This window comes from Rhizophagus irregularis, chromosome 10, assembly GCF_026210795.1.
Source record: "Rhizophagus irregularis chromosome 10, complete sequence".
Classification (NCBI taxonomy): Eukaryota; Fungi; Glomeromycota; class Glomeromycetes; order Glomerales; family Glomeraceae; genus Rhizophagus; species Rhizophagus irregularis.
Genome location: NC_089438.1, coordinates 4,678,407 through 4,698,265, shown reverse-complemented (window position 1 = coordinate 4,698,265; position 19,859 = coordinate 4,678,407). Strand labels below are relative to the sequence as shown.

Genomic DNA, 19,859 nt, shown 5'->3' with positions numbered 1-19,859 from the left:
TGTGGAATTGCACTAAAAAATACCACAATTACACTAGACAATGTAGCATTACACTAAAAAAGTACCACAATTATCATATTTTTTAGAAAATTTCGTGTTATACTGGAAAATGTAACATTATGCTATAAAATGCGGAATTGCACTAAAAAATGCGGAATTGCGCTAAAAAACACAAAAAAACACTACAATTACACTGGATAACGTAGCATTTAACACAGGTTGAAGGGGCGCCATTGTCCAAAATTCAAAAAATGCAAATTCCCCATTTTCCTAGAAAATGGTGGGAAATTGTGGAAAATGCTGCATTACGCTGAGCAATTTTTTGGAATAGCATTGTTACAACATTGTCCGATTTAGCAAATCTTATGAAATTTTGGGAAAATGCTACATTATATCTCAAATGTAACATTTTTGTAACATTTCGTAACATTGTTATAACATTGTCATTAAAATCAAATTTTGCTTTTTTTTGTTAAATGTTCCAATTTTCTTGCAAATGGTGCATTTTTATGAAAATTTCACATTTTACCTCAAATGTAATAACATTTAATAAAATTGTTATAACATTGTCAATTAAAATCAAATTTTGCTTTTTTTTTGTCAAATGTTCCAATTTTCTTGCAAATGGTGCATTTTTATGAAAATGCCACATTTTATCTTCAATGTGATATCATTGTAACAACATTTCATAAAATTGTTATAACATTGTCAATTAAATTCAAATTTTGTCAAATATTCCGATTTTCTTGCAAATGGTGTATTTTTTTATGAAAATTCTATATTTTCTGTCAAATGTTGCATATTTTCAGCAAATTTTACGTTTTTTTGGTCAAAATGTTTCATTTTCGTCAGAATGTTAAGATTTTACATTTTTTTTTGAAAATGCTCAGTAATATAGCATTACACTGGAAAATGTAGCATTTCACCAAATTACACTAAAAAGCATCACAATTATCTCATTTTTTGGAAAATTCCACATTACATTAAATTATACTAAAAAATGTAGCACTATACTAGATTATGCGGCATTGCACTAAAAAATACCACAATTACACTAGACAATGTAGCATTACACTAAAAAGTACCACAATTATCATATTTTTTAGAAAATTTCGTGTTATGCTGGAAAATGTAACATTATGCTAGAAAATTCAGAATTGCACTAAAAAATACCACAATTGCACTAGACAATGTAGCATTACACTAAAAAGTACCACAATTATCATTTTTTTTTTAAAAAATTTCGCGTTATACTGGAAAATGTAACATTATGCTAGAAAATGCGGAATTGCACTAAAAAACGCGGAATTGCACTAAAAAATACAAAAAAATACTACAATTACATTGGATAATGTAGCATTACACTTAATTACATTAAAAATTGATGATAATTTTTATTTATTTAATTACGTACATTATTAAATTTATAATATTTATATTTTAAACGCATTATTTAACATTAAACACATTGTTAATATAACACGATGTGTTGTGATGTAATTTAATACTAAACCTTACTACTGAAGACTCCCTCTTTTTGTCACTATAAACAGGCGGAGGGAGCAGCAATGGCTCTCCCCCTATAGGTACTTTATGATCTCTACCTGTTTACAGAGGAGGGGCTTTTCGTAAAGTATTAGTTAATAGATATATATATATGTATATATAAGCATATATATACATCTATTTAAAATTATTAAAATAAAAAAAAAAAAATTCCGGGGCGGGGAAAGCCCCTATTTATATAAAATTATCTATCACGTGCATCACGTGATATTACTTAATAATTACCGCAGCTTCAGCTGCGGTATAACGAAAAAAAAAATTAAGAGGAAAAAAAAAAAACTCTTTCCCCTTTTTTTTCATTTCGGTAATTTTCCGCAGTAATTTTGCGCAAGTTTATTTTTTAGTTTCTATTTGAAATACCTAAAGGGAAGAGGCCCTTAAGGGTGCCTCGGGCATAAGACGAGGTTTTAGTGTTCTCAGTATACCCATATTTAAGGGTTGGTTATGTCTTATTTTCCAAGAGCCGATGACTTTGCTCCTGCACCTGGATACGACCATACACCCGTTAGTCCTAACGACTTCATTTTCAACCACGATATTATACGAACAACACCTCCTATTGATGACACTTTATCGGATATACCTTCACTTCATAATAACTTTGATGATATTAGGCCCTTTTATTCGCCTAACAAACACTATATTTTTTCTACAAAATATGAAAAGTTCCACATGACCCCACCTCATAGAGCCGGTTATAACAAGATTTACAATTATAGGCGCTCAAAGAGTTTCTTTTTTGAGCTGGTTGATCAATTACCAAACACCAATCAACTTCAATTGAAGATTTACACCAATGATTATCATATGTCCTCTAACCCGATTAATCACAATTCCACGAGCCAACTCCCTAATTTCAAATTTCAAATATCGAAACAGCTCACGCATTTTTTTTCAATACAAAAAGTTATTCCTCGAAGATTACAAGAAAAATTTTTTACATACATTCGTAAAAAACTATTGGAGCATTTGGATTTCATAACATCACGTGCCCAAAAAGAAGACAAAAACAATCACATGACTAAAACTTTTTTTAATTTTTCGTATAAAAAATATAGATTTTATTTTGGAATTTATCTCCCATGTAATCATACTCATACAGCAGGTCTATTGTCCAATACTATTGCGACCTGCTCCATTCCAGTTCCTTTCACAATGTCACATCATCGTCATGCCTGTATTATTCACCACAAGAATCTAGTCCTATATTTTATCTCGAAGGATAACAAAATTCCTGACGTTAGTTTTTGCAAAACATTCAAAGATTTTCATGCAACTCGCCTCTTCAACAGATGGGCTAAGAAGAAGAAACATCAGAATTTTTCGAATCGATTAGGAATTTCTTTCACCACATCATACCATGTGTATAACACTAATGTCGTCGCTACAAAAGGACTTGATTTTATTTACGGCAAAAAATATGGGAATCTTCAATTTACTCCCAGCACGTCTCCAAATGTCAAGAAAAGACAAGAAGCACGTTTTAATGCTTTGGTTAGACATACCTTTCATAACGCCAAGCTGGATGATAATGCGCTAAAGGATGATAAACTCTGAGCTGCACGACGTCACAAATTATTATTTCAAGAAAATCAAAGTTTCACCACTCCTATCAAACACCTTAGATACAAGAATAAATTCGCTGAACCATCACAAAGTTATTACACCTTTCCGATCCCATTTCCTGAACCTAAGACTGTATCTGTACCTGTTATAGTGGAGACAATTTGTAACATCAGCTCCGTCACACCTAAACCAAATGACATACCTATATCCCCAGCTAATACTGATAATTGGGAGAATGTACCTGAACATTATATTCCGTTAATTCCTCAGTCTGCAATCTATGAAGGTGGCCGATTGAATCAACCTTCTCATAATAAAGTCCAGAAAAAGAAATTACAACCACTTGCAGTTGGCAGTGATGGCTGGCTAGCTCATATGAAAGAAATTTATGATGATCACGTATCAATGATTGAATACGAACAAGGAAGAATTGATGCTGGAATACAATGGGGTACCACTCCTGATCAAGGCGAATACCGGATGGATCTATGCAATCATGTAATGGAATTCACCAACGCTCAGTATAACTATGAGATGAAATTACTTGAAATCTCATCCGAAGTAATACCCGATTTACCAACTGTATCTGGACCACTTAAACAAAGCGAACGCAAAAAACACGAAAAGCGTCGATTACAATTATTACGAGAAATTGAACGGAAAAAACAAGAAGATACTGAAATCTTAGAAGAGTTATACTCTCGGGTTCACAATTTGGAAAATATTTTTTGCATCGAATACTATACGAAAGAAATCGGGTTGGCATTTCAGTCTTGTGCCATTATAGACGACAGACCGCTTAAACGAAGTGCCAGTGATAATAGCAATTTAGATACTCACTATGGTTATCATAAAGATAAAAAGGTTTGTATACTATCCGCATCGAAGGATTTAGAAAATAGTTCATCTACTCGTACTATTTAAGTACTCATTAGTCAAATTTTTAGATATAGATTTATAAATATATTAGCTTCTATTTGTATATGCTAATTAGCATTTTAGTTCATTTTTTTACGTTAGACTTTTAACAACTCAAAATAGTGTAAACCATTCCACCTCTTACAGTATTTACAGGTGGCAACCCTTTGGGTTGAAAGAAAAATACGGATTGGTGCTTGTCATTTAATTGTCTCTTCATACCTGCTCCTTCATCGGCTGTGTTGTTGGAGCAGTCTATGGTATATAATAATTAGTTTGGGTCTGCCCCACAGGTAGATGATGGACTAAATGTTGGGCGCAATTCTTGTAATTAATGCTCTCTTAGAATAGTCCTTCCGACTTTACATAAAATAAATAAATAAATAAAACGAAAAAAAAAATTAAGCTTTTTTTAGCAAAAGCTTAATTTTTTTTTCTCACGTCCTCTTTCTTTCTTCCCTTTCCCTTTCCCTTTCGTTCTCCCCCTCCCTTTCGTTCCATTTCCCCTTTCCCTTTCTCCTCCTCCCTTTTCATTTCATTTCCCCTTTTCTCCCCTCCATTTTCCCTTTCCCTTTCGTTCTCTTCCTCCCTTTTCATTTCATTTCCCTTCCCTTCACCCTTTTCCCCTCTCTTTCTCTCCCCTTCTCCTTTCCCTTCCCGGAAAATTCCAACGAAATGGTAAGTTTCGAAGCATTCGCTTCGAAACTTTTAATATATTTTTTTTAATTTCTTTTAGGAAACGTTTCTAACGCTTCCTATACTCTCTTTTTTTTAGATCTCGATATTCGATTTCGGAAATTTAGGAAATTAAGGGTAAGTTTCAAAGCGAGTTCGCTTCGAAACAGTGTTTTTTTTTTAATTTCTTTAGGAAACGTATCTAACGTTTCTTATTTTTTTTTTGTGTAGGTCCTTCGGCATGCTTCTTTGGGATTCGAAATGGTAAGTTTCGAAGCATATGCTTCGAAACTTTTTGAAAATTTTTAATTTCTTTAGGAAACTTTTCTAACGTTTCCTTTCTTTCTTTTTTTGTGTAGGTCTTTCAGTATTCGACTTCGGAAAGCAAGGAACCGAAAGGGTAAGTTTCGAAGAGTTTCGCTTCGAAACTTTTTAAAAAAAATTATTTTTTTTTTAATTTTTTGTAAGGAAACGTTTCTAACATTTCCTATTTTTTTTTTTGTAGAGATTTTTCGATATTCAACTTTGGAAAGCGAATCGGTAAGTTTCGAAGCGTGTTGTTGTATGCTTCGAAACTTTTAAGAAAAAAATTTTTTTCTTTTTTTTGTAAGGAAACGTTTCTAAGTTTCCTTTTTCTTTTTGTAGGAACGCCGGACGTTTGGATGATGAGTTCGAAACGAACCAGTGAATTTCGCAACATTGTGTTGCGAAACTTTATTTTTATTTATTTCTTTTTAAGAAACGTTAACTAATGTTTCTTTATTTTACTTTTTGTAGGTTCTGGACGTTAGGATGATGGTAAGTTTCGCAATGTTACATTGCAAAACTTAATTTTTATTTTTTTTATTATAAGAAACGTTTATATTAACATTTCTTTTTTACTTTTTGTAGGTTCCGGACGTTAGAATGATGGAAACGAACCGGTAAGTTTCGCAATGTTACATTGCGATACTTAATTTTTTATTTTTTTATTAAAAGAAACGTTAACTAACGTTTCTTTCCTTCTTTTTGTAGGTTCCAGACGTTTGAATGAAACGACCCAGTGAGTTTCGCAACGAATCATTGCGAAACTTAATTTATTGTTTTTTTTTAAAGAAACGATATTAAATGTTTCTTTCCTTTACTTTTTGTAGGAACGCCGGAACGAATTCACGAACCGGACTTTGGGTGGAAGGTAATAAAGGGAATTTTGTTTTTGTTTATATTTTTTTCTTTATTTCTTAACGAAACGTTAACTAAAGTTTCAATTTTTTTTATAGATCACCTTAACATCCACTTCTGCCAAATTGGAACTAAAATGGTTAAGAAGTTCAAAAAGAAAGTGCTTGGCAAAGGTGAATGAATTGAAGAACCCATCCAAGTAATTGGAGGAGACAAAGGAAACTCCGGGTATTTGGTGGGGTGTTCTTTTATTATATAACGAAACATTATTTAAGTTTTGTTTATTTTTTGTTTTTTTATAGGTTAAAGGAATGAAAGGGAAAGGTGAGAACGAAAGGAAAGAGAAAGATGAGAACGAAAGGGAAAGGTAAAAAATGAAAGGGGAATGTGAAAAATGAAAGGGGAAGGTGAAAAATGTAAAGGAAAAGAGAAAACGAAAGAGAAGACGAAAGGGAAGGGTGAGAACGAAAGGGAAAGGGAAAACGAAAGGGAATATTTCGAAGGTATACTTCGAAATTTTTTTATTTTATTTTACAACGAAGTGTTTATTAACGCTTCATTTTTTTTTTTTTTAGGTTCGGCGGCCATTGGACAGACCGAATTCAATATTTCGAAGGTATACTTCGAAATATTTTTTATTTTTATTTTTTTCAACGAAACGGTTATTAATGTTTCGTTTTTTTTTCTTTTTTAGGTTCAGCAGCTCATTGGACGTATGGAATTCAACATTTCGAAGGTATGTAACTTCGAAATGTTTCTTTAATTTAATTTTTTTCACGAAACATAAATTAATGTTTCGTTTTTTTTTCTTTTTTAGGTTCAGCGGCTTATTGGACGTATGGAATTCAACATTTCGAAGGTATATAACTTCGAAATGTTTCTTTAATTTAATTTTTTTCATGAAACATAAATTAATGTTTCGTTTTTTTTCTTTTTTAGGTTCAACGGCTTATTGGACGTATGGAATTCAACATTTCGAAGGTATATAACTTTGAAATGTTTCTTTAATTTATTTTTTTTTACGAAACGTATATTAATGTTTCGTTTTTTTTCTTTTTTAGGTTTTCTATTTTGGCACTGGTGCGGATTATCCATAGATTATCGGATATCTGATAAATATAGATTATCGTTAAATAATAATAATTGTGCATTTATTAATAAATAAAATTATAATAGATTATAAATCAGTGTTTTAAATTGTCATGGCGTTTACACTAAATTGTTTAAAATTATTACTAAATTTCGCTCAATTGTCCGAAAATTTCACTCAATTATCTGAAATTATTGCAAAATTTCACTAAATTATCTTTGAAAATGTTGCATTTATATCGTTTACACTCAATTGTCCAAAATCGGTAAAACATTTTAACTCAATTGTCCGAAATTATCCTAAATTTCACTAAATTATTCAAAAATCTAGCTAACATTTACCAAAAAAATGCAAAATTCACCACAATTTTCCACAATTTGTATTACGTTTGCACAACATTGCTGAAAAATTCACCTAAATTTTCAACAATTTACATAATATTACTAAAAATACACTACAATTTACCACTATTTGCATTACGTTTGCATAACATTACTAAAAATTTAACTAAATTTACCACAATTTGCACTTCGTTTGCATAGTATTACTAAAAATTTAACTAAATTCACCACAATTTACATTACGTTTACATATAATTACTAAAAATTTAACTAAATTCACCACAATTTGCACTTCGTTTGCATAGCATTACTAAAAATTTAACTAAATTCACCACAATTTACATTACGTTTACATATAATTACTAAAAATTTAACTAAATTCACCACAATTTGCACTTTGTTTACATAACATTACTAAAAATTTAACTAAATTCACCACAATTTGCACTTCGTTTGCATAAAATTACTAAAAATTTGCCTAAAATTCACCACAATTTACATTACGTTTGCATAAAATTACTAAAAATTTAACTAAATTCACCACAATTTACACTTCGTTTGCATAACATTACTAAAAATTTGCCTAAAATTTCCCACAATTTAATGATAATTTACTGAAAAATTTCTCAACATTTGAATTAGGAATTCTGTAGGAATTCCGCCATTTTGACAAAATTTGCCAAATTGTAAGTCCTCCATTATCCCAAAATTGTAACACAATTTACCTCAATTTACCGGGATAATTCTCAATTTGCCAGAAAAATTCCAGGCAAATTTTGCGACAATGACATCTGTTCGACCTGTCACTAGCATTACACTTAATTACATTAAAATTGTTAATTTTTATTTTTATTTATTTGTAAATTACGGACATTATTAAATTTATAATATTCTAAATGCATTATTTAACATTAAACACATTGTTAATACAAACAATGTATCAACACGATGTGTTGTGATGTTTAATTTAGTACTAAATCTTACTACTGAAGACCCTCTTTTTGTCACTATAAACAGGCGGAGGGAGCTGCAATGGCTCTCCCCCTATAGGTACTTTATGGCCTCTACCTGTTTACAGAGGAGGGGCTTTTCGTAAAGTTGTTAGATAGATATATATATATGTATATATATAAGTATATATACACATCTATCGTAATTAAATTAGATGAAAAAAAAACTCTTTTCCGTGTGAACTAAAATTCTTAGAATTCCGCAGTAAGACTAGTAAAATAATAATAAAAATTTAAAAATTTTTTTTTTTTTTTTTGCTTTTTCTTACAAAAAATTATAATAAAATGGAGTCATACCGGGGACAAGAGGAGTTCGAAGAACAGCTCTTAAGAGACGTCAAGACTTTTGTAACAAAAAACTTCAAAGAAGCTCAGTTATGACAAAAAGAGGAGCTGGACGATACCTTCGATAAAATTTTTTTCAGGACGCTTAAAACCCACAGGCTACTAGTCGAAATTAGTGAGATAATAGGTATAAAGGGTGAAAATGTTGAAATAATAGCAAGAAGTATAATGAGGTTTGCATATAGAATACAAAATAACGACGTTCAAAATATTGGAAAACAAAATTCTCGCCTTCGCTCATGGCTGCGCCAAGCGCAGCAAAAAAATCTGACACATGATACAACGCTAAATGCAGAAATTGATAGCGAGTTAAAACACCAATCAAAAACATCCGAGAATAAGGAAAAAAGCAAAAAAAAGAAAAACGTGAAAAAAATGAAAAATAGAATAGTTCAGGAGATTGTACTCCCAACAAAAGCCGATCAGGTCCCAGGTCAGGAGGCGCAAGGAACTCGGTCATGTGACATGCTTTTTTATGATATCCCAGTACGCTATAGCGAGACAGAAGTATGCAACGCAATCAAACAATTAGGAACGGTGCATAGAATTACTATAAAAAAACATTATAAATATCAATCAGTAAAAGCCGAGATTTCATTATTAGAAGAATACGAAGATTCGTTCACGAGAGGAGCGTGGAAAGAAAAGATACTGATTGGAAGCAACGAAAAAAATAAAAAAGTCATTGATGTCCGTTGGTTCCATGGAGACAAGACAGTAAAAGACATAAAGGAAAAATGCAAGTGGAAAGCCTACAAAGTGATTCAAACGAATTACTACCAAGACATAGCGAGAAATAACTTCACCTTCGAATTTGGAAAAACAGCATGTTTTGGAAATAAGACAGTTTTCTTAGCATATTTCAAAAATAAAGAACAACTAGAGGCTGCGATTGCCGTGGATAAAAGTATGGACAACAAATGGGTAATACATGGAAGACGACACGAGAGTATGGTGCAAATAGCCTCAAAAGAGGTGACAGCCAGATCTCTCATCAGTACGTCCCCGGGAAAAACCAACAAAGTAATATCCATTAACAACCATGGATCAACATCAGCTACGCCTAATACTGTCATACATACAACCACAGAAGAAGTAGTCGATACCGTTAACAAATACAGGAGGAATTTACTGGACGAACCTGAAACACAAATTCAGCCCTCGGTAACGCCTACGACTAAAGGATACACTTCACCGGAGAATGTGGTTAAGATTATAGAAGAATATAGAGGAGAAGTCTTTACAGAACATGAAAATGCACTGACTCAAGAAGGAATTCCTACAGACTTATCGGAGAAAAACGAATATATTAAAAGAAGAAAGGAAGAGCTTATTTTAGAGTTTAAAAGGTACGATAAAAGAATGAAAGAACGAGAACAAAAATCGAAAGCAAAGCTGATAAGTAAAACCGTTACGCCTGTGGAATTACATGAATTTGCCAAAGTCAACGCTGATTGTACAGAAAGACTACAAAAGAAGAGTGATCGTCCGTATACGCTCTCAAACAATAACCCTTTCTTAATTGAAAAGAAAGACAAGTCACCTTTATCAGAGTCTTCGGATGACGATGAATGTCTAAAAGATGTCAAAAAGCGTATAAAGAAGAAACAAGGCGCAAGAAGTAGTGATTCGGAAGAAGATCCAACCATAGATAGCTCGAGCGAAGTTGAAATGAAGATGGAACTCCAACCTGAAACTAAACCCAATACTGACAAAATAAATAAAACACCCCTGGAAGGTTTTAGTAGAGTGGTAAAAAAGGGTAGGAGTAGTAGAATTAAAAAATAGTTTTTTGAATAGATTTCACCCAGTTGTAATATTTTATTTTAGTTCTATCTTTGGTTATGTTTATCCGCGCCTTGGTTAGATAACCCTTGGCTTTGGTATGGAGGAGTTCAGGATTGTTTGATCCTGAATTTCAAGTATAATTGTTATAATTATTTTGTATTGTGATGCGTTACATTTACTAATAAATTAATAAATACGTTTACCAAAAAAAAAAAAAAAAAAATCGTAATTAAATTAAAAAAAATTATAAAAAAAAAATTTTTTTCGGGAAAAATGCCCCTATTTATATAAAATACATGTCACGATATCACGTGACATGAACTTGGTTAAACTGCACAGCCGCAGTTCATTTTTTAACTAACCTAAAAATGCTAAAAATAAACTATTGCAGCCGCAGCCGCAGTTTTTTTTTAGAGTTTAAAAAAAAACTAATTTAGTTTATTTCGCTCCATATTCCTCTTCCCTTCTTTTCACCATTTTCCCGTCACGTTTCTCCTTCCCCTCTCTCCCCACTTCCCTCTCTCTCGACCTTCCCCCTCACCACCATTCCCATTCCCCGTTGGTATGGCAATCATCGTTACATTTGGAGAAGTCGGGTAAGTTTCGTACCTTACGAAACTTAAATTATTATTTTTTTACTTTTTTTTCTTTATTAAGAAACGTTTTAACGTTTCTTTTACCTTTTTTTGTAGGTTCCGTTACTCCAAGATTCCGAAATGGCAAAATGTAAGTTTCGTTTTAACTAAACTTATTATATTATTTTTTTTTTAATTAAGAAACGTTCTCTAACGTTTCTTATACTTTTTTTGTAGGTTCCAGTGCTCCAGGATTCTGAAACAGAAAATGTAAGTTTCGTTTTAACGAAACTTATTATATTATATTTTTTTTTAATTAAGAAACGTTCTCTAACATTTCTTATACTTTTTTTTGTAGGTTCCAGTGCTCCAGGATTCTGAAACGGAAAATGTAAGTTTTGTCTTAACAAAACTTATTATATTATATATTTTTTTTAATTAAGAAACGTTCTCTAACGTTTCTTTTACTTTTTTTTGTAGGTTCCGGTGCTCTAGGATTCCAAAACGGAAAATGTAAGTTTTGTTTTAACGAAACTTATTATATTTTATTTTATTTTTAATTAAGAAACATTCTCTAACGTTTCTTTTACTTTTTTTTGTAGGTTCCGGTGTTCCAGGAGCGTAAATTCATTAGACTATACCTGGAATAAATCAACACTAGATTATTAGGTCTTTTTAGAAACGTTAAAAGACCTGTGAGAACGCTAAGTTTCAGCATGAATATTCATTAATGATTCTCCTTGATTCCGAAATGGAAAAAAGTAAGTTTCGTTTTAACGAAACTTATTATATTTTTATTTTTTTTTTAATAAAGAAACGCTCTAACGTTTCTTTTACTTTTTTTTTGTAGGTTCAAGTGCTCCAGGATTCCAAAACAGAAAAATGTAAGTTTTGTTTAACGAAACTTATCTTTTTTGTTTTTTTTAATTAAGAAACGTCCTAACGTTTCTTTTACTTTTCTTTTCTTGTAGGTCTCCAAGTCGGGTGTCATTGGAAAGTGAAAATGGTAAGTTTCGCAATGAAACTTACCGTGTTTTATTTTATTTTTTATTATTAGAAACGTTTTTTAACGTTTCTCTTTTATTTTTTTTTGTAGATTTGAGCGGGATACTTGACTTTGGTAAGTTTTGCAACATAAACGTTGCGAAACTTAATTTTTTTTTTAATTTTTTTTAAGAAACGTTCTAACGTTTCTCTCTTTTTTTGTAGATCGATTTTGGGAGTCTGATTGATCTGGAGCTCCCTCCCTCCAGTTTCAAAAGTCTTGGGTTTGGATAACGTTTAGGTTTCGAAGTATAACTTCGAAACTTCAATTTAAATGGTGAGTTTTGTGACAAGTATCACGAAACAAGTTTTTTTGATTTTTTTTATTAGGAACCGTTTACTAACGTTCCTTTTCTTTTTTGTAGGTTCGGGATATCTGGGAAGCTAACTTAGGAAACATGAATCGCGTAAAACCATTGTTGAATAGAAGCCATTACTTTCCGTTCAGGTATTGGATATGGCTTGGTAAGTTTCGTATATTTTGTTATGAAACTCCTGTTTTTTCTTTAAGAAACGTTCTAACTGAACAGTTTTCTTTTTTTGTAGATTATTGTAATGAAATAACAAAAGTAAACAGTTCTTTGGCTCCTTGCTTGGTGAGTTTCGAAGATTAACCTTCAAAACTTTTTGTTTTTTTTATGTTTGTTTTTCTTTAACATTATTGTACTTAATTACATATTATAATGGTAAATTGTTAATAAAATTAAAATCATAATAAATTGTTATAAAATTTGCATAAAATTACGCCAAATTGTTGCTTAATTATCACTTAATCGTCAGAAATTGTCTTAAAATATTGCATTTGCACTCAATTATCCAAAAATTGTCAAACCATTGTCGCTCAATTGTCTAAAATTGTTAAAATTTTTCTAGCATTTGAAAGTTGAATTTTGGTAAAATGGTCCATTTTTCCAAAATTTGACAAAAAAAATGCACAATTTACCAGAATTTTCCTGGTAAATTGTGCAACAATGGAAAATTTTTATTTCAAATTTGCAATTTACGTATCATTACAAAAAATTCATCACAATTTACATAACATTGGCCTAATATTGCTAAAAATTCACCACAATTTGCACTTCGTTTACATAGTATTAATTAAATTCACCACAATTTGCATTACGTTTGCATAAAATTACTAAAAATTTGACTAAATTCACCACAATTTGCACTTCGTTTGCATATCATTACTAAAGATTTGCCTAAAATTTCCCACAATTTAATGATAATTTACTGAAAAATTTCTCAACATTTGAATTAGGAATTCTGTAGGAATTCCGCCATTTTGACAAAATTTGCCAAATTGTAAGACCTCCATTATCCCAAAATTGTAACACAATTTACCCCAATAATTCTCAATTTGCCAGAAAAATTCCAGGCAAATTTTGCGACAATGACATCTGTTCGACCTGTGATACCACCTGGTTTAATTGTTTCATCTTTGAGGACTCTTCTAACAGAGCATTCAAAACGTTGTTTCTGCTTTGTCGCTGTCTTAGGATTTGGACTTGGAGAGAACCGAAAACCGTTCAGTAATTTGTGGTACATATGAATTCTACCTGCTGTAATATTGCGGAAATGATTACGGGCCATGTAACGGGAGTTGTAAGAAATTCCCGTATGAAGAGACTTAATAGTTTTAATTTCTCTATTTCTCCAGCGCTCAAAAATTAAATTAGCGTGAAAAGCTTTATTTTGTGAGTGGTCATTATTATACATGCCACCCAAATTATTTTGGACTGCCATAATTATAAGTAAAATCCCAAATTCAATTATGGCATCCCAAATTATTTTGGCACTTTACATAGTAAATTATATATAAACCGAATGAATTATGGCATCCCAAATTATAATTATGGCATCCCAAAATAATTTGGGCAGCATGTATAGTCATTATCTACAATATTTCCTTCATTATTTCTTACTTCAATGGTCTTGGTAGGGTATTTTAAGTGAAAGTGAAGGCCACATCTATGACAGTGATTAGATTTTACAATAGGAGATGGAAGATCACATAAAGAAGTTACACTAAGTCCTTTGTGTACTGTCACATGTTGGCAAGGAAGATAAATGCCAAAGTAGAACCGATATTTTTTGTAAGAAAAATTGAAGAAAGTTTTTGTTAATGTATTATGATGATCATTTTTGTCCTCATGTGATTTAATGAACGTGATGCGTTCTAATAATTTTTTCCGTATTAAATTAAAATATTTATTCTGAATTTTGCGTGGAATAACTCTTTGTGCGGAAAAAAAATGCTGAAGCTGTTTGCTAATTTGATATTTGGTGTTAGGTAGGACACTCGTGGAATTATAACTAATCGGGGCGGTTGACATGAGATAGTCATTTGTGTGTATCTTTAAATGAATATCATTGGTGTTTGAAGATTGATCCGTGATCTCAATAAAGAAACTTTTTGAACGCCTATAATTGTAGATCTTGTTGTGACCAGTTTTGTGTATCCTTATCATGTGAAATTTTTTAAACGAGACTGCGAAATAATAGTTCTTTTTCTCAGGAAATGAGCCCGTAATGGTATCAGGTTGTCCTAGATGGCAGATTTCATAAATCTTGTTATAACCTGATCGTTTTGGCATAGTCACGTCAGGTTTTTTCAGGGAGACCAAGAAAGTATTTTCTTTTTCATCCTTAGGTAAATTTGCTGAAGCAGGCGCAATATTTGAAGGCGGCGGAGTATTATCATTAATGATAGGAGTTAAAGGAACGTCAGGAGGTTGAGGGTATATTATTTCCTCCATAGCTGACTACTTCTATTTTACTGTTTAGTGCAGTATTTAGTAACTGCTGAAAGTAATCTTCATTGTCATAGGTTTCTTCCATTTCATCTTATTCGAGATGAAGAGTTAAGTACGTAAAAGGATAAATATCATCAATATCAAGGGAAAGAATATTCTTAGAAGAAAGTACTGTTGGCCGCTCAGTATTATGTAATATATTATCTGAGTCATTTTCAGGTGGTGTTAGGTCACCGAGTTGAAGTTAAGGTTGTTGTGAAGTGGAAGACCAGTCTATTTCGATATAAGGTGTAGAAGTCATATTCCTTTATGATATAGGTTGTAATAATAAGAATAAAAAAAACTTCATATAGGACAGAGGCGCCTGTTTGGGCCTCTTCCCTTTTGGCGTTTCAAATAGAAACTAAAAAAATAAAACTTGCGCAAAATTACTGCAGAAAACTATCAAAAAAATAAAAAAGGGGAAAGAGTTTTTGTGATTTTTTCGTTTAAGGATCACTAGTATATCTGTAACAGGAATTAAATTTACATCAATTTTTAAAGCAAAAGTTCGACCAATGTCATGTGATATTGTAAATCTATAAAATTTAGTGAAAAATAGCAATAAATCTAAACATCTTTATTTTAGATGTATTTAAAAGCATGTCCAAATTTAAAACACTTAATCTTTGATAATTGCGGACATCGTTTAGTAAATAATAAAGATATTGAGGAGTTGTTAATAGTATATAAAAATTTAAAGTCACTAGCTAGAAATATTCAGATCTGATCTAACATATTATTAAAAATTCCAATTCTATATCCTAGTTTAGAAAAATTGGTAATTACTGAATTATCTATTGTTCACAGAATCACTAGAATAAATGAGAAAATTATATCCGTCCCTTAAAATCAAGAGTGATTATTGATGAAGAACACTCTCAGGAGGTAGTTCAACACCATCATTAACAAGCAATATCCTCTCTAACAAATCTACGCTTTAGTCCATCAAGTAATTTATAAAGGACCGGCTGATTTTTTTGTACACGAACTTTCCAATATTGTAAACTTCAGGACTCTAGTTCAATATCCGTACCTCTTCTTCTTGGTCAGCCTTCAAGTTCACCATGCTCAAGAAGGTAGCGGGCATTATCATTATAGGACAAACGAGGCTCATCATATCTGATAGGTCTATTATATTTGCAAGAAAGTTTAGAGTTTCAGTTAATGTAAACTTTTTTGATATTTAACTCATATTTAATTCTCCAATAAATTTATCAAAGCTGAAGTGCGTATAATCAAATCCTTTAAGCTTCCAACACTTACTCATATTTCCGGGCAACACTTATTGCACTATACAGACAACAATGTGCAACTATTTTTCTTGGCAAATAAGAAAAGTATTGCAAATATAGAAAAAGCATTTTATTTTATCGTAAATCTCATAATAATACAGATGACATAAAAATAAATAATTATATAAATATAGAAGATCGCTAATTGCATTTCATACATAAATTTTTCCCACAAGAAAATTTGATCAGCGTTGCTTAATATTTACTTATTTCATTACTATTCAAAAAGAGTTGTCTTAATAAATCCTCTTCTGTTACACCTGAATTTAACTTTTCTTGTCACGACCTAACATCAAATTATATAATTAATTAGATTAAGGATTTATTGAATATATTAAGTTAATTTGCTTTACCTTCTACATTTTTTTAGAAATATTTAAAATCAAAATAGTCCCCATTTGCCAATTGCTTCCAGCGCCTTCTTTATAGGAGGCTTGTATATTTTCACTCCATCTAGGACTGTGTCGTTAAGTTGTAGCTTTGCTGCTTTTAGGTCTTGATTATTGCGATGGAACATCATATTGCTTTTCGATTTTACTTCATGTAGAAGTTTAAAATCATCGAGCATCATGTCAACATTCTTTAATAAGCCCTTTAACTTTTCGATGCATTCCTTTTCTTCATTATTTAACTTCAAATTGTACCTGAGATTATAAAGGGCATCTTTAGCATGCGACTTCCCCTCTCCTAGCTGACCTATAATTCTATTCATGAATATTCTGGTCCAGTCACAATAGTACTAAAAAATTTTGTCTCATTTCTTTGACTTCTATTTTTCCCGTAGAAAGAATTCATTTGTCCGAGTCATTCATTTTTAAGTATGTCTTTTTGAATTCAATAAACTCAATCTTTATCTCCAACTTAAAATACTATCATCTATAACAGTATCATCATTATCGGTATCACAGGACGAAGATTCTAAACTATAAACGTAGCATCATTATCATAATTAACAGATTCCGTAACAGAGTAATATTCTTTGTTTCATCAGCCATCTTTATCTCCCTTACAAATTCATCGTGAAGTGGTGAATCGCTTATAATACTCTTATTGTCACTTTCATTATCGTGAGCTGGGATCTAGATGTTGAGAAGAAAAAGTGAATTACTGCGTATGATGTTTTGTTGCAGAATATACATTGAAAACATGATGTCGTGCCTCTCCATTAGTTTCTAGAGGAAAAGTTCTCAAAGCAACTGATGATTTGATTTAATGTGGTGGAATGCAAGGTAGATAGTTAATCTAATTTTGTCTGTTTTTCTAGGAAATCTTGCTCAGACTGCTCGTACTAAAGTGTTAAGGTACAAAATAATTAGTTCCCGCTGATTCTCAACTTTTAGCTAAAAAAAAAAATACAAGTATATACCTCCTGGTGGCTTCTTTTAGATGCATTGTCGAACAAATTAAAATAAGTTTCACCAGAAATACTCCTAGAATTTCCTATCAAAGTTTTTGTGAATGTCAGATTATGTAAGTTCTATGAATTGCATCAGATAATTCATGATTATCTCTCCATTTTCTTGCAGAAAAATAATCAGGCTTATCACCCTAGAAAAGATTCAAAAGATCAACAATATTCTTAATTATGCATGTCTTTAGTTCTAACCTAATTTCTCATCCCACCAGGTCAACCTATAGTCTTGAACGTAAGACAACCTTATAGATTTCCTCCACCCCAACACTAACTTCGTAGCTCGCCCTATAGACTTTAATGATACAGGACCCTATAGAGTATAGATTTTCCACCACATCACCAATCCTATGTATTTTTTAAGCAAAATAATAAAAATTAACTCTCCCTTATAAAAAAAGAAAATTCGGAATTTGTCCTGAAAAGTACTGACTAAAATCTTGAAGATCGTGAGCGTCTAGGAAGTCCACTCAGAAAATGTTCAATTGAAATATTCATGCATCTGCTTTATGAACGAAAAAAAGGACAAAAACTCAATATTTTGACCCATGATAAATCGATAAAACGTGTTCCGAATCAGATGATGATCACGTGTAATCAATCTATATTTACTTGATTTGTACCTAATAAACAAAATACTCATATTGAAATAAAACCTAATAACATAAATCACAGCTAGCGTGATAATGTTTACCATAATAATCATGATTGGAAACTTTTTTTTAATCCAAAAATAGAATGGAAAGAAATTAAAAAATACTGTATCTACAACTCAGTACAATAGTGCTCGATTCAACTTTTTATGGAGTAAAGAAGATGGTTGGATGACCTTAAAATTTTTGATGAAGAAAAATTTTCAACTTTTGAAGATAGCTGCAGGTGGCGAAGTAAGGATGATACTCACATGATGACCATGTGTTGATGATTGATTAAATAGAGATGCCATCTGCAGATCCTTAGATCAAGGATGATAAGAACGGGAAAATAATTTAAATTTTATTGTCAAGTGGAAAATTTTTATTTGTAACTGCAGTACAAGGATGGTAATACTTCTAATATTTTAAAATTATAAAACAAAAAGCATTGGGAATTTTATATTAGTATGTGGCATATGCAGCAGTGTTTTATTATTAGTCTTTTACGTCTATGTAGTTTGAGAAGTTTGGTATTAGCATAGCTTCTTGATGATTTTCATTAAAGAGAAAAATTAAAAAAAAAGATTTTAAATTATCAAATTAGTAATTCATAACGATAGCTTCTTTTTTTTTCTTTTGTACAACATGTACGTTGATTTGTGTGCATATCATAAATTAAGGTATTACAATGATGTTTGCTTTATGTAACATTTATTTGGGTACACAATACTATTTTTATATGTATAACTTCGGAGTTAAAATACCGGTTTCAACCTTTTCTTTTTTTTTATTCAAAAAATTAATAAATATATTTATAAAAGAATTAAAGGCCTTATAACGTATTTCATTATGTCATTGGGTAAAAATAAATTAATTAATAATGCAATTAATAGATCATATGCATTAATAGATTACAATATTCATAATAATATACACAAAAGAAATGAATTCCAAAAACAAACAATTCTTGATGATGAATCACTTACGGAAAATGAAAAATCTGAAGCAATAAAAATAATAACTAAATATTATGATTATGCCAAACTTGTTTTTAATGAAGGAACAAAAAGAATTTGTGAAAATTGTAATCGAGAATGTTTAGCTACAACATATTGTGAAATTTGTGTTCGAAATTATTTAAAAGCAAAATTTTCAAATTGGACATCTGGAAATGATATTATTGATAATTTAATACAAGAATGTCAAATGAAAACAATTGCCCCATATTTAATACCAGAATGGATTCTATATAGTAATCTACAAAATATTGAATACCTAACAAAAGGTGGATTTTCAGAAATTTATACAGCAGGCTGGGTTGATGGAAGATATGAAGAATGGGATTCTAAAGAACAACAATTAAAAAGATCTGGAAGTCATGATGTAATACTTAAAAGATTAGAAGATGTTGAAAATGCAAACCAAAGTTGGATTGAAGAGGTTTGTAATTTAAATATTAAAAAAGTTAAATAAATTTTTGTTTAAAATTTTTAATGGTTTATTTATTAGGCTAAATCACATTTAAATATAAGCAATAAATGGAATCAAATTGTCCAATGTTATGGATTAACACAAGATCCATCAAATGGAGATTATATGCTTATAATGAATAAATATGAAATAGACTTAAGAAAATATTTACAA

General features: G+C 30.9%; 4 protein-coding genes across 4 annotated transcripts; 3 read left to right on the top strand and 1 right to left on the bottom strand.

The window, feature by feature from the left end:
* Positions 1 to 2,721: 2,721 nt before the first annotated feature.
* Positions 2,722 to 4,056, top strand: OCT59_002453 (uncharacterized protein; the record flags this gene model as incomplete). The annotated part of the gene is made up of 2 exons (XM_025321547.2): positions 2,722 to 3,060; positions 3,262 to 4,056. 2 exons carry the CDS (start codon positions 2,722 to 2,724, stop codon positions 4,054 to 4,056), a joined length of 1,134 nt encoding a protein of 377 aa, XP_025168577.2.
* Positions 4,057 to 5,754: 1,698 nt separating this feature from the next.
* Positions 5,755 to 7,051, top strand: OCT59_002452 (uncharacterized protein; the record flags this gene model as incomplete). The annotated part of the gene is made up of 9 exons (XM_066144516.1): positions 5,755 to 5,767; positions 5,859 to 5,899; positions 5,985 to 6,059; positions 6,189 to 6,253; positions 6,462 to 6,502; positions 6,581 to 6,622; positions 6,704 to 6,745; positions 6,826 to 6,867; positions 6,948 to 7,051. The coding sequence occupies 9 exons, from the start codon at positions 5,755 to 5,757 to the stop codon at positions 7,049 to 7,051; spliced, it is 465 nt and encodes a 154-aa protein (XP_065995672.1).
* Positions 7,052 to 9,047: 1,996 nt separating this feature from the next.
* On the top strand, positions 9,048 to 10,460 carry OCT59_002451 (uncharacterized protein; the record flags this gene model as incomplete). The annotated part of the gene is made up of 2 exons (XM_066144515.1): positions 9,048 to 9,105; positions 9,253 to 10,460. The coding sequence occupies 2 exons, from the start codon at positions 9,048 to 9,050 to the stop codon at positions 10,458 to 10,460; spliced, it is 1,266 nt and encodes a 421-aa protein (XP_065995671.1).
* A 6,091-nt stretch (positions 10,461 to 16,551) lies between these two features.
* Positions 16,552 to 16,881, bottom strand: OCT59_002450 (uncharacterized protein; the record flags this gene model as incomplete). Its single annotated transcript, XM_025311754.2, has 1 exon — positions 16,552 to 16,881. One exon carries the CDS (start codon positions 16,879 to 16,881, stop codon positions 16,552 to 16,554), a length of 330 nt encoding a protein of 109 aa, XP_025168573.2.
* Positions 16,882 to 19,859: the final 2,978 nt, after the last annotated feature.